Here is a 14,005-nt window from a genome sequence, read left to right as displayed (position 1 = left end):
TACTTCCCTGACTTCAGTCCTTAGTGAAAAGAAATTATGATTGGTAAACTTCTTTTTTACTGCCTCCCTTCTTGCTGTGTTGAGTACTGGTGAAGAGTAAAGACACATTTTGTGTGTGTGTGTATGTGTGTGTAGACAGCATTATTGGTAGCTTGTTCAACAGAAGTGTTAATGATTACTGATGGTATTTTTCTAAATCTCTTGTTTATGTTCCCAGAACAAAATGTGATGCAGATTGGGAACCTGCCATATGTAATGAATGATGTTATGCACTCTTTGCTGAGTGCTGTCAGTACTGCTGGAGTAAAGAGGTTCCTGTTTTCCCTCTGCAGGATATGAAAAGGCAACATCACTGAGAATATTAGAACACTTTGAGCCTCTAACTTGATTTTTTAGCAGTGTTTTTGGTGTGGATTTAAAATACCTTATTTCCACTAGACTTTCTCTTTATTTTTTATTTTTTTTACTTAAAACCAAATGTTTGTTATACTCAAAAGAACGTTTATATGAAATAGGCTTAAAGTTCCAGAGGAAGGTTGTGCTGCCTGTGTGACTACTCAGCTAATTGGGCTGTGCTGCCAGCTTAAAAATTTCTTCCTGTTGGGGGGACCTCATTAGACTACAGTTGGAAACCCAAACAGATTTGAATAATTAAGCAGGTGGGCAAATGTAAATATAAATTTTAAACACACCTAATGCATTTTATTTTGTCCTTTTTTTTTAGTTTCCATTTCTTAATCTGTATTACATTTATTTTAGAAAAACTTTGTTCAGCCTTTTAGGTTCGGCTTGGCTTGTCCTCCCTCTGCAATGTTTATATATAACTTTGCTCTTTAGCTGGCAGGAAACCTTGCCCTCACCACTGCCAGGCACATTTTACTTTCCCCAAACCTTGCCCTTCAGCTCCATGGCCCTTTTCAGTGCTCAGGAAGCCTATCCCAGCTTTAGATGACATTCCCACAAAGCCAACTACTTTGGAGCCTTCTCCTGCATTTCCCCTATCTGGATGCCTTTAAATACCAGAGAGGCCCAAGTTATATTTTAGTGTTTGGCCTTTTCGTCCTTCTCCCCTTCTCGCTCTTCAGTTGAATTTCTTGGTGTGCCCCCAGTCCTTGTCCCCTCTGACACCCTCCCTCAGGTGAGGGTGCCGTTCCCCTGGCACAGAGGGAGGCAGTTCAGACAATCAGTAAATGGCACAAAGCAGTGCCAGTTTACTGTCAGAAACACGACTGGAGGATTTCCCTTGATAATCCATTTTCACAACGTTTTCAGGCTGCCACTGAGTTCCGTACCTTGAGTCAGTTGTTCTCCTTGTGCAGTCCAAGACCTGTGTTATTGCCACAATGCGCTCGCAGTTCCCTTTCCCCACATTTTGTCCGGAGGCAACATTTGTTTGCTTCTCCTGGCGCTGGTGACAAGAGGGAGCATGTAATCCTCTGGGAAACACCACTTGGCAGCAAGCAAAATGTGGGTCTCTGAGCCAGGAGAGGCGCTCCCTTCCATGTTATTCTTCTTGTGAATCCGAGTCTTTAAAGTTTTTAATTATTTGCTCTAGGCTTCAAAAGAATTATAACCTCTAAAGCCAGGCAACTACAATAGGAAATTAATTAGGGTTGAGGAGAGCAATGCAACTATCATTTTAAACTGGGCTCCTGAAAAAGGAGGTAGCATTTCTTATTTTAATTTCCCTTTGATTTTCAGCCCTGTTACTTGGCAGTCCCTAAACCAGCAGGGTGTAGCTAAAGGCCCAATGACATTCTGGGACAATAATTGCATTTATTGTTTTTCCTTTGCTTTCTAGTCCAAACCATATGTTTCTGCCTTTTAAGATTAGCCCTAGGCTCTGCTCTATCTCTGTTTAGGGCTCGTCTACTTAGGGATCGCTAACACAGTGGCTACTCCGTACGGGAGGCCCTTGGTGTGGAGCCCGGGGAGAGTGGATGGGGAGTGCTGTTTGTATTTCAGCTCATGTCAGAGCCCATTGCAGTGCCCCACCTCCAGATCCCCACACCATAAGGCTGCCAGCTGTGCAGAGTGAGCAGCTGGATGGAATGGCACTGACAAGCTTTTCTGTCAGAATTTCCTTCTGGTGGCCTGTCTGCCAGGCAGGCCTGGTAATTTACTGTGGGTGTGGCTCCCTGCTGTGTGTTCCAACAGGCTGATATTTTAGCTACGTGTATCTAAATTGAAAACTGATTTTTAGGTTGTCATTCACACATCAAATGTCTGCTGTCTTTGCAGGTTATGATTAAAAAATGGTCGATCCCTTGTCCTCTACCTCTGAGCAGTGCCATAGAGGCTTTACAGGTAAAGTGCACTCTGTTTTGAAGTTCTAATTTTACTAGTAAACTGTAGTGCTTTTTTTACATTAACACTTTCAGAATGGCTTGCAATTTAAATTCCTTCTTTTATTAATCATCACAGAAACTGAAAAGTTTCATGTCTGTGGCTTGGGCTTATTCTTTCATTATGCCTTTTTTTGTGTTTATGTTTTACAGGTTTCAAATTCTACTGGGGATTGTAAAGCAAAGCTCTTTCATCTTTCAAAAGAGGTAATCTCTATTAACAATACGCAAACTTAAAGGGGGGGGGTGGTTTTTAAAAAATTGGGGTTTAAACCTTATCCAGGGTAAGCTGTCCTTCTGTAAAACCAGTTATAGGCTGCTGAAGTATTTCCTATACCTGCTGCCAAGTGTTATCCAGTCTCACTTTTTTTATATATGAAGGCTGACTGTCCAAGTTAACATTTATGAAAATATTTTTCAAGTATGACCAAAGAATAAAGTCTAACAGATGCAGCAGTGGTCATGATGCAATCAGATCAAGCCAGCTTAATGTGCCCTCAGCTGGAAGTCAGTGATACTTGGCTGTAGGTACTCTCTTAGTTCCTGGCAAGGCAGAACAGGTTTCTTGACACTACCTGGACCTAACCTTAGTTTTTCCATACCTGAAGCTAATTCTTCAGGACTTGTGCAATTTTGTGCATCTCATTGGGTGCCAGCTCTGGTATTTGTTAATTAATGTGGCATTTAAATCATGTCACCACCCATCAAGGCTTGCAGGAGAGGAAGTGTCACATAGAACCCTAGTTGCTGTGGGGTGAAGAGGAAGGGAAACAGGTAAGATTAAACCTGGGATAGCCCTGTAGTGGGATTTAGGAAGGACGTGGTTGCATTTATCTGAAAAAAACAAAATCCACCCTCCCAAGAAAAAGGGAAGGGGAAACTTAAAAAAAAACAAAAACAAAAACAAAAAACCAAAAAAACAAACCTTGGGCAATGCACCCATGAGACAAATGTTATCTGTAGATCAAAGCAGAAATGGTGCTTTGACCAGAAACATCTACTGTGAGATTCTGGCCTTTTGTCTGGCCTTCTGTGCTTTGAAGAATCTTGGGACTCACCTCTAGTTCTTTTTTAAAATTGGCTTTATCAGTAGAAAGTGGCATATCCTTACCAGTATGGGCCTGATTATGTTAGCACAAGAGTGTTGTAGTTCAGTTTGTTCCACTTGGCAATTGCAGCAAGCCATACTGGATGATTCATCTCTTTTATTACAAGTTTTTGGAGTAATAAACCACTAATTGCATGGTTACAGCTTTAATTACATAACTCTCTTAAACCTTCAGATGCCAAAGCATGTTATATTTCCTGTTAATATTTATATTTCATGCTGCATCCAAATTTTTGTCAGGGAGTGATAAAACAATGAAGTCAGGACGAAGGAACCAGCAGTTTGACAGGTAGCTATGGATATTAGAATTTAGAAAACTTCTTAGGGAATTTATTGAATGATGTGCTGACTCTGAGGCAGATCCTACTCTTTCTACATAAGCAGTTGGCTTCAGTACAGCCAAAAAAGAATCTTGCAGGTTTTGGCCTATAGACAGCATGACTTCTCCTGGTGATAAAATAGTGAGCTATGACCACTTGAAGTGATATGACTTGAAAAGGTCCAATTTTGTGGGATTTTTGTGTTGTGGAGATTTAAATCAAACCATTAATGTGGAAATATTTCCTCTGACTTCCAACACTTGAACTGAATTCTGAGTTCATCCAGATATTTTTCCAACCAACAGTCATAACAAACAACTTACAAGATGTTTTTCTTCTATTTTAGAGTGCTTATGCAATACCAACCATGGCCTTCTCTTTTCTCTGCCATACCTCAGTCTTACCCATCTACTGTGAGCTCCAAAGGTAATGTATGAAAACACTTGAAATACTAAAATATAATTATAGCATTTTTGTAATATTTTCTCTAAATTAATCTTCAATAATTTTTTATTTTCAAGTCAGTGCCATCAAACAATGCTAACTAACTAGCTTTCATGTTTTTGGGAAATGTACAGTTTTAGTCTGTACTGACTTTTACAGGAGAGAAAAGTAGCAAATATGGTTCATCAGTGTCAGTTTATTGTCCTGGTCTGGACAGTCTCGAGGACAAGAAAGGTCATTTGTTAAGGTACCTTAATAGTAAATTTTTGTTGCTGTAACTGAATCTGAATTTAGCCATATCTGGTGCAGTGGAGTTTTTTGACTCAGATTCTGTTCCTTGCTCTGAATAGATATCATCCTGGATAAATCAAATTTTGATTTAAAAGATACACTGGGATGTCTAAATTCCCTACAAGATGGGTACAGTGTTAGTTGTCTGCTTGAAAAGTGCCCTTTAATTACCAGTCTAAAAATACTTTTAAACCCCCTAAATATTAGTGACAGCACAGAACTCAGCAAATACTCGGTGGCCATAAATTAAGACAATACTTCTTGTGAAAGTCAAGGTGCTCTGTAGATGGTGCTGGGTTTAATTGTCCTCAATACAAATCAAGAGCAGCACTGATTTCTTTTTTTTTTTTTTCCATTTTAGTCCATCCAAAAGTAGAATGCAGAATGTAACTGTCACAGGAATTGGTCTGAGTTTCCTGATTTACTTTATATCTGCTCTGTTTGGGTACCTGACATTTTATGGTAAGTGTGTTCTTCAAGTATTCTTTAGAATGAAAGTTAATGATAAATGTCTTCTGCCTGGAATGCTGCAGGCATTGATACACTTGAATCCTCAGAAATCTCATTCCTGTCAAGAGTTAATAATATGCCCAACACTGCAAAGTATTACAGTCTCACTGACTTCTCAAAGTAATATAGCTAAATAATATAGCTATATTATTTATAATAATATAAATATAGCTAAACTTCCTAGGCTTTATGTCCTAAAATGATACACAGACAAGATATTGGTCCCTAAAGTGGAGCTCCTGGTCTGTTGATGCTCTCTAAGACTGTGCAATTAAACTGATTGCCACTATATCTTGGATTGTATAATTGCATAATTCCCAGTTAAAAGCTGGGAACAGATTTATCATAGTCTGTAAGAAATATTGAGATCCAATAATAATCTGCTTGTACAACAGGTTTGAAAGGTGTGTTCCAAGGCTTTACCTTCTACCAAGAGTTATCACTTACTGACCCTGTGATTTGTAGTCTCTAAGTAGCACCGAGGCATTGCCTTTTCTGAGAGGAATTTGACCCACAGCAAGCCAGCCCAAATGCTGAGAAGGCATGGGGGTCTGCAGCATGTTTTTCCCATGGAAATCCTTATTTGAAAGGATTGCAAAAAGTGCCTTCTTCATGGTAACTTAGTTTCTAAGTGTAATGTAAAGACAAACTAGAGAACTCCAGAAAAAAAAAATGACAGAGAAGGCCTGAATCACAGGATTTCCCATCTACTTCTGTGACTTGGATGCAGTGAAGAGCAATGACAAAAGACTGGGGAAGGATTTTAAAAATTTAAAAGGACAAACTATGAGCTGGGTTTTTCAGCACATACTTCTGGTTGTCAGTAATTCATGTTACATGTTCCTGAGCCAGAAATGTGTCTGTTTGATACATGAACTGCACCAAGAAGTGCCCATTTCTTAGAGATGTTGTCGACATAGTGCTTGATGAAGTAAATGTACCTTTTTATTACCAATCAGAAGAGTGGGTGGGGTATGACACTTGCCCTACCAAACTCTACACACACCTTTCATTTGCTGTAGAGTTTAGGTGACAGTGTGTTTCAGTACCAGTGTAATAACTCTGCATTTGGACTTAAAAATGCTTCTGTTACAGTTTCTTAGTTGAGTTTGAACGCAGATGACTTTGTCTGTGTGACACTCTTGGCCAAATTTCCCAAGTGCACAGAGAGATTTCAGACCCCTTACCTACATAGTGGCCTTTTTTTAAAGGTCCATCCCAACCTTGGCACAAGTAGGTGAGTGTCTGTTTTATATAGCAATGTTTGTGTCCTGTTCACATAACATCACAGTGGGGTGCCTTTTCCCAAGAAATTTTGCTCTGTGTGTCCTGGTGTAAATTTGAGTTGTGTGCTTTGCTCCAACCTGCTGCTTCTGGAGTAGTTTCATACGAATTCTGTCACATAAATGTGTCACAGTCATCTATGAGGATTCTTCTGATGTCTTCTGAAAGCTGACCCTTTTTATGAGATGATCACATGCTAATCTTTATTGATTGGAATGAATAAAAATTCCTATAGGAGACAGTAAAGCGGTAAGACAAAAGTGTTCTGATTAGGATTTCCTCTCCTTTCAGAGTGTTTTATATTTCTTGATCGTAGGGATGGGATTGTGTCTGAAAAAGCACCAAGAATATTGGCTTTCAGCAGCTAATAATTCCAGATTTTGAGGGAATTTTGTACCTTTATCCCACAAGTGTAGGTGTATGTCTGAAAATATTCCCTTGATACTCAGAAACCTTTGAATAATTATATGGGGAGTCCTAAAGCCCCTAATAGTGTATCAGCCACTATTACTGTTTCCTGAGTGATTCCATGTGGTTTGTTGGAAAATTTTGAGTGCAACTCTGGGGGGTTCAGCAGCAGTGCAGGATAACCATCAGTCTCCAGGTGAAATCTCAATAAGGGGAGGAAAAAAATGGGAAAAAAGAACAGTCCTGGAAACCATCCATTCTTGTTACCTTCACTGTCATGATTGGGACAAGACCCTGTCTTGACTGTAGCCTTTTATTCTGTTGCACTGGGAACATTTTTAGTTTTCTGAAGCCTGATTTCTTTTAGTAATTCTTAGACTCAAGAGCCTGAAGTGCTGGAATCAACAGTGGATGTCTGTCACAGGGTTGTTTTGTTTGTTTGTTTCCCCTTGCATACTTCTTCTCCTTTTCACTTTTTGGTTGCCTTTTTTAACTAACTTACTTCTTTAGAGAGAATCTGTTCCCTGGTCCTAAAACACCAGCCTGAGAAAATGTAAAACATTTTATTTTAAATTGAAAACAAAAGAAGAGTTCCCTCTTTGAAATGAGACATGTTTCCTCTTTCTGTGGTTCACATGGCTTCTTCTGTTTTCTGTGAATTTGAAACTTCACAGGGTGACTGGACTTTGGAAATTTTGGTCCATTCTGAAGTCCAAAGAAAGCAGGAATGCCAAAACCAAAAAAAAAAGTCAGGGTAGCAGACTGCTTTCATGGCTCTCTGACTTTTGCTGTTAAGTTAGGGAAAATTTTCACCTTAAAAGGGCAGTGGTTAAAGGTGAGGAATTCATCACTGATTCACCCCTTTTTGGCCCACTGAGGCTGTTTTTCCTTCTCTGTGCCATCCAGCAATATATTGCTACCCACAGCCAGTAAAGGCACAAACACCAGCAGAGTTTCTTCCTTCCTTTAAATTAGAATTGCAGCTTGAAATTTTACCTTGCATTTCTGGTGGAAAAAAGGAAATGCAATTCAGTCAATTTAGCAAAATTTAATTTGTTTCTGGCTTCTGGTTCAGCCAGAAGACTCTGATGTTGACTGTTTCAGAGACACACAACAAGTTTGACTGTACACTTGGGTTCATGTTGCATCATCTTTCTTTTTTATGCTGTCTCCTTTATATTTTTATGCTCTTTTTAGGCAGCTTTGGCTTCAGCAGAGGCTCTGCCCGGGCTTGCCTCCTGAAGTTTTTTCATTTTTCTGAAGATTATGTACTTTTACTGTATCACTGATGGCAGAGTGTATCTGAATCCCCCTTCTCACTGTGTTAGTCGCAAGCAGATGGATCCATCTTAATATGCCATGTAAATTATCTTAGTCCTAAAATGATTAATAAAGCAATTAATTTTTCTTGTTTCCAGACAAAGTGGACTCTGAATTGCTACGAGGTTACTCCAGGTACCTGCCCCATGATATGGTCATCATGACTGTTAAAGTAGCCATCCTGTTGGCTGTGCTCTTGACAGTCCCTCTAATCCATTTCCCAGTAAGTACTCCCGAGTGTTCTGAAGCTGGCAGTGAGCACTGGGAATGCTAATGCTTTGCAGAGTGCAATATTTGAGTCACATCTAGTCTTGTGTATCTTATTCACTTGTCAAGTGATTGATCAAAGACCACATATTTGCATATGTTCCATGAAAGCTCCAAAATAACAACTAACCACTAAGCTAATTTGTGCTCTTGAGACAGATTTCAGATTAAAACTAGCCCACAGCATTGTTTTTAATTTAGAGAATTCAGAACTTCTAAAGTTTATTTAGTTTGATTTTTTTTTTCCCCCTTAAATTGAGTTTTGCTGACTTAGTTTTTCCTTTCTACCCACGCACACCCCCCCACAAACACACTTATACTTGAAACTCAATTTAATTGTAAATTAAAAACACACATTGACCTATTTCACAAAAAAACCCTACTTTAGTTTATCAATACCGTGGTAGAACTGACAATTCATTCAGTTATGACTAAAAGAAACTACGTGTGTAGAAATATTGTATAGATTATGTATCAGTTGGCAACATACTGACATTTGCTACCAAGGATGTTCAGAGAGACAAAGCACTATCACCCAGGCCTTCTTTTGTCCCTCCAAAAAAGGAGTAATTCCTTAGGACTAATATCCATGTGATAGATCTTGCTTTAAAAAAGTAATAAATTAAACTCTATGCTGCAGAAAGATAAAAGCATTAAACTATTACTAAATTTTTGACATTTTGACTCCTAAAATATTCTTTCACATCTGGGATGGTATAATTCCTAATGTAATGAAAGTGAAGTAAGATTAAAATGTATGTGTATGTTTGTGTTTACACACACAATGTTTCTCTTTGTATTGTGTAGGCAAGGAAAGCTCTGTTGATGGTATTTTTCTCTCATCTTCCTGTGTCGTGGATTTGCCATATCCTTGTGACTTTAACACTGAATACAATTGTTGTTTTGTTTGCAATGTATGTGCCAGACATTAAGAATGTATTTGGAGTAGTTGGTAAGTTCTCGTGGTGGTTGGTTTCCTTGGTTTTTATTTCAACTTGAAAAAAATTCAGTATATGATTCCGTAATGCACTTCAGTCTTCTCTAAGGAAATTCTTACTTTCTGTTTTTTAAAGGTTCAACCACATCAACGTGTTTGCTTTTTGTATATCCTGGACTATTTTATCTTAAACTTAGCAGAGAGGACTTCGTATCACCACAGAAACTTGGGGTATGCTTTTTTTTTCCCCTCGTGTGCACTAATAACATTTAAATAGGCTCATTTTAAATGCATCATAATACACTCTAGAGCACACGATCCAAGGGACAAAGTTCTTGTTGCAGCTCGCAAAATCTGTGAGCATTTTGTTTTATCCTTTGTAGTAGCTCTGGTTTTTCTGAAACTCCTTCTTCACCAGGGATTTCTGACAAGCAGTGTGTCCATGTGCTGGACCATTGATCTGAGCAAGTGCCTTTCCCTATAGTTTTCAGATGTTGACTTCTAATCCAATTTCTCCTCAGTTTTTACACGTTACTCTGATGTTGTCTGGGCAGCTGGGACAAAGCCAAACTGCATTTATGTGAAACAGTTTTTATGCTTCTTTTCTATGCAAGCATCTTTTTTTTTTTTTTTTTTTTTTGTCTTCCTTTTTTTTTTTTCTCCTCTTTGTGGTTTCTCTTTTGGTAATAGTAGGTTAAGTTCTGTTTGGGATTTGTGCAGTAGGCCTGCTTTTTGCACTGTAACTGCTTGTCTTCATTTTAACCACTGCTCAGCAGAGCAACTTCATGCCAGTTACCAAAATGCTGACAAACTGTTTTATTTATAGTCTTTCTGCCATTCTTACAAATCACAGGGCTGCTCTTGTATTGACAAAACAGGGAATCCGAAAGAAATTCTAATAATGGTGCCCTCTGACCATTTAAAGTCAGGAGTAGTTCCAGCAGGTTTGGGGCCTTATCTCTTGAATGGTAATTTTATTATCATCTGGCTATTCAAAAAATGTAGAGAATCCATTGTAATTTTAATTGCATTTTGAGTAAAATACAAATGCAGTTTCTTAACTCCTTCAGAGTTGCAAAGGGCAAAATAATTTTTGTTTTGTGCAGATGGATAGAGTGAGCAGGCAAACCAAACTGCTCCAGGCTTAGTTTAGTGTCCCCCTAAGCAGATACCTTGTGTTTGAAGACTGAGTAATTTGAAATAATAAAGATTATTTTAAAAGATGCCATTTATACCTGTTCTTACAGGTTTTCATCATCATTGATCATAAACCTTGAACATAAAAAATGCTTCCTCCAGCAAAACATTAATTTTTGCTTCCCTTCCTTCACAGGCGTGTGCCTTGGTTATTTTTGGCATTTGTGTTGGCCTTCTGAGTTTAGTTCTGATAATTTACAATTGGATTGATCAGTAGCAGCCTGTTGACACTGTCTGAACTGAGCTCCAGGAGGACAGCAAGAACCAGAGACGTGGCAACACTACTGCAGTGAAGGCTGGACATCCTAAAGAAACACTGACCAAAGCTGCCTGTGGAAGAAATAATGCTCTTTTCAACTACATTCATGATGGTCCTGCTTTAATCTGCAATCACTCTCTTCAGTTGCTGGACAATTAATTAGTTTTTGCCGTTCTGAAAGACCGGTTTTTAATGATGTAACAGTGACAGGTAAAAAGGTCTCTTGAGAATTTCTGCGGTGCAAAAATGGTTATGGGGCAGATAGTGAACAAAAGTAGAACTTTGAAATAACTCCCCCTTTAAAGACAACGAGGTGAACAGATGTTATATCAGTCATTATGTGCATATCATGATACTTCCAGTTAGGATAGTGCACATTATCCTAAACTGGGCAAGACTTCCATTGCTTGAATAATTTCCAATATTTCAGCCAGTTCATAGTAAGAATTTTCTGATTCCGAGTGTTTACCCTAATTTATCCTAAGATGGATCCAGAAACCAGGTGCCTTAGCCCAGTTTAATGGGCACGTCATGATAATATTTGTTAATTGCTTTTTGAAATACAGTTTTTGTGTGTCAGCACACTTAAATCATTCTGTTGCAATTGTTAAATTAGCAGGCTTTGCCCATCGAGCATAATAGCTTTTAGTAGCATTAGGAAGTACTTTTATTTTGCAGCTAGTAATAGACATTTTTCAGTTAGTATCTGCTTTTGAATACTATTCAGTGTACCTCAGTATTTCTCCCAGTAAAAGACTTTCTTCTTTTTCTCTCTTATTCCCATTTCTACAAGTGTTACAGGTTTGAACTAGAGTGTTTCCATGTTTTATGTTCTGTTGTGTGTCAGAGAAAGTTTGGGCTTGAAAGGTGAAAATCTGTCTCTGTTGAAGACAAAGGGAAATTTTACATTTGTGCTACTTTACCTCAGATCTCTATAAACTTCCATGTAGTCCTTTATAATTCCTTTTTTTCCCCCCTAAATGCAATGTGAATGCAATTTTCAACACCAGCTGGGCTTTGCTGAATACAGTATTGATTGCCCCCAAAAAAGGTCCTCCTGTTGGTAGAATGGGAGCAGTGGCTGGTATCCTGGTAAGGTTTTTAACATTTGTTTCTGTCAGGTGGCATCTCATGGCTTTCAAGTGGCCTCATTTCTTCAGAGCCTTCCTGCCCTAAGGAAGCAAAGCCTGATTAAATGTGCTTGATCCTCACCTGTCTAATAGGGAGGAACAACAAAGAGTAGAGTTGGAATCACCTTCTCTATTCCTGAGCCTGAAAACCAGGATTTCTCATGCCAACAGATCACTTGGCTTTCTTGGGATCCATAAGATACTTTTCATTTTTGATGGATGGCCTGAAAGCACCCGGGTGGTGTGGCTTGGTACTGCCTCAGGAATCCTTTTTGCTTGGAAATATCCTTCTACTTAGGGGTTTAATATAGAAACAGACATGTGTGGTGAGGCCTGGGAACTAACTCAGAAGTTTTGGTAGGTTACCAAAGAAAAGAATCCCTGGAAAATACTGCAGTTATTTTTATAATAAAGTTTCTAGCAGAGGTTTTATGATTCCAGGTGAGCCATCTCGTTTGGCAGTACCAGGAACAGCATGTCCATTCTTGGCCAGGAGTTTCCAACTCGTTCTGTGGCACTGGCAGTGGCTCCTGTCAGCTTGTTTAACCAGCAGAAAACCAACATGACTGAGAGGTGTGACATGTTATCTGCCAAAAAAAAATTAATTTCATTTTATTGTTGTAGTTCTCCCAACTTGTTTAACTCTTGATAACCAGGTGTAGCTGCCCTCTGATAGCTGTGTCTCGTGGGCTTCATTGCACTACAGGGATTCAGACACTCAGGGAATCTCTGGCAGTACTGTAAAAAGCTAAATATGTACCTTACAAAAGTGTGCCTTCAGCAAGCAATGACAACTGTACATCAGCAAGTGATTTTCTGTGTGACTGAACCAAAACTTCATAGGAAAACAGAAGACCTTACATTGATGAGAATGAACTCAGGGATTTTTGTCAGACACTAGAATTTAGGTAGTGTATTTATTAGAATTTTTATGGAAATTCTTTCTCATTTATTATCTGCTCTTGTAGACACTGTGGAGTGTACCTGTAGGACATCACTACAGTCACTTTATTTTAAACTAACCAGCAAGGCTTAACTCTGAATACTTAGATGATCTGTGAGGGGACAGGAAGTTGGCAAAGCTTTACTAACCTTTTGCTCTTTCCTCGGCCCCCTGAAAAAGCTGAGTCTTGCCATGCTCTCTTGCCCCCAGGCAGCTGGGTTTGTGTGCATCATCTTAAAAATGTGACTGAGAAAATACCTGAAATGCAGTGTTAATTTTACAGTGGATTCCTGTCACGCTGCAGAAATCACTACAGTATTGTTTTTAATCCCTGGGTATTATCCTAACTAGCCTGGCTATCCACTGACTGTCCTGGTAGGTAGACTTTGGAATGATGAATGCCAGTGTATGAAGTTAATACTTGGTGAGGATGAATGGAAGCAATTCACAGCTCTGCTGAGCTCTATTATTACATTTTGGCTGTGGTGCAGAAGGGATAGCACAGGGGGTTACAGGATGTCTGTTACCCTTCATCTGAAAAAAGAGTTAGAAATGCTGCTACTTCTAAGTTTCTATAATACTTAAAATATGGAGGGAGGGAGAGGGGCAGAAAGAGAAGGAATTTCTGTTGTCAAATTTAGGAGGAGGTGTGAGCGTTGTCACAATGAAAAAGCAGAGTAAGAACACTATTTTCATCCTCCACATCTCCCATGGCCATTCTGTGCCCTGTGTGTGTGTTTTGCTACAACTGAGTATTTGCATGAATTTTTTGCGGAAAACAGGCCTCCAATCTGGAACTCTCTGCTCACTCAAATGCTGTTTCTTCTTTATTCTTGTGTCTGGATTTTTTTTCCTTCCAAATTTCCAGATTTATAAATTTCAGTGATTCTGCTTTATTACATGTCATTGGCATTTTCTAACCTTTTCTGAAGACTGGACAGGAATGGATGAAGGGACCCGCAGCATTTGTGAACTCCCTTGGCAAGATTCCCTTTCCCCAGCTGAGCGGGAAGAACAATGTAAGAGATGAAAATTCATTGGTTGCCTTTGATTTATTTTCTCTCTTTCTCCTGTTTCCATCCCTTCTCCATTTGAAGGCTGCTCAGATTTCAACTGGGCTGTGGCAAGCTGGGTGTGGAGAGTGTCTTTTGTAACCAACATGGCAGGAAGGAGACTGACAAACAACAGCCCTCGAAACTGGGCTTTGCATTGTGGCAAATGCTCATCTTTTATTCCCATATT

General features: G+C 39.1%; 1 protein-coding gene across 2 annotated transcripts in view; it reads left to right on the top strand.

Annotated features, from left to right (window-relative positions):
* SLC38A6 (solute carrier family 38 member 6) overlaps positions 1-13,576 on the top strand; it is a 40,586-nt gene extending 27,010 nt beyond the window's left edge. For both annotated transcript variants that reach the window (XM_027716696.2, XM_039378989.1), the window contains exons 9-16: positions 2,242-2,307; positions 2,499-2,552; positions 4,120-4,199; positions 4,870-4,970; positions 8,129-8,253; positions 9,105-9,249; positions 9,371-9,465; positions 10,568-13,576. In XM_027716696.2, the coding sequence (XP_027572497.2) occupies positions 2,242-2,307; positions 2,499-2,552; positions 4,120-4,199; positions 4,870-4,970; positions 8,129-8,253; positions 9,105-9,249; positions 9,371-9,465; positions 10,568-10,648 (747 nt within the window). In that variant the 3' untranslated portion in view covers positions 10,649-13,576. The remainder of the gene's footprint in view (positions 1-2,241; positions 2,308-2,498; positions 2,553-4,119; positions 4,200-4,869; positions 4,971-8,128; positions 8,254-9,104; positions 9,250-9,370; positions 9,466-10,567) is intronic.
* Positions 13,577-14,005: the final 429 nt, after the last annotated feature.

This window comes from Pipra filicauda, unplaced genomic scaffold (assembly GCF_003945595.2).
Source record: "Pipra filicauda isolate LSUMZ 115617 unplaced genomic scaffold, ASM394559v2 scaffold151_size3305965_pilon, whole genome shotgun sequence".
NCBI lineage: Eukaryota > Metazoa > Chordata > Aves > Passeriformes > Pipridae > Pipra > Pipra filicauda.
Note: the sequence above shows the minus strand (reverse complement) of the source record. Positions and strands in the feature narration are given on the sequence as shown.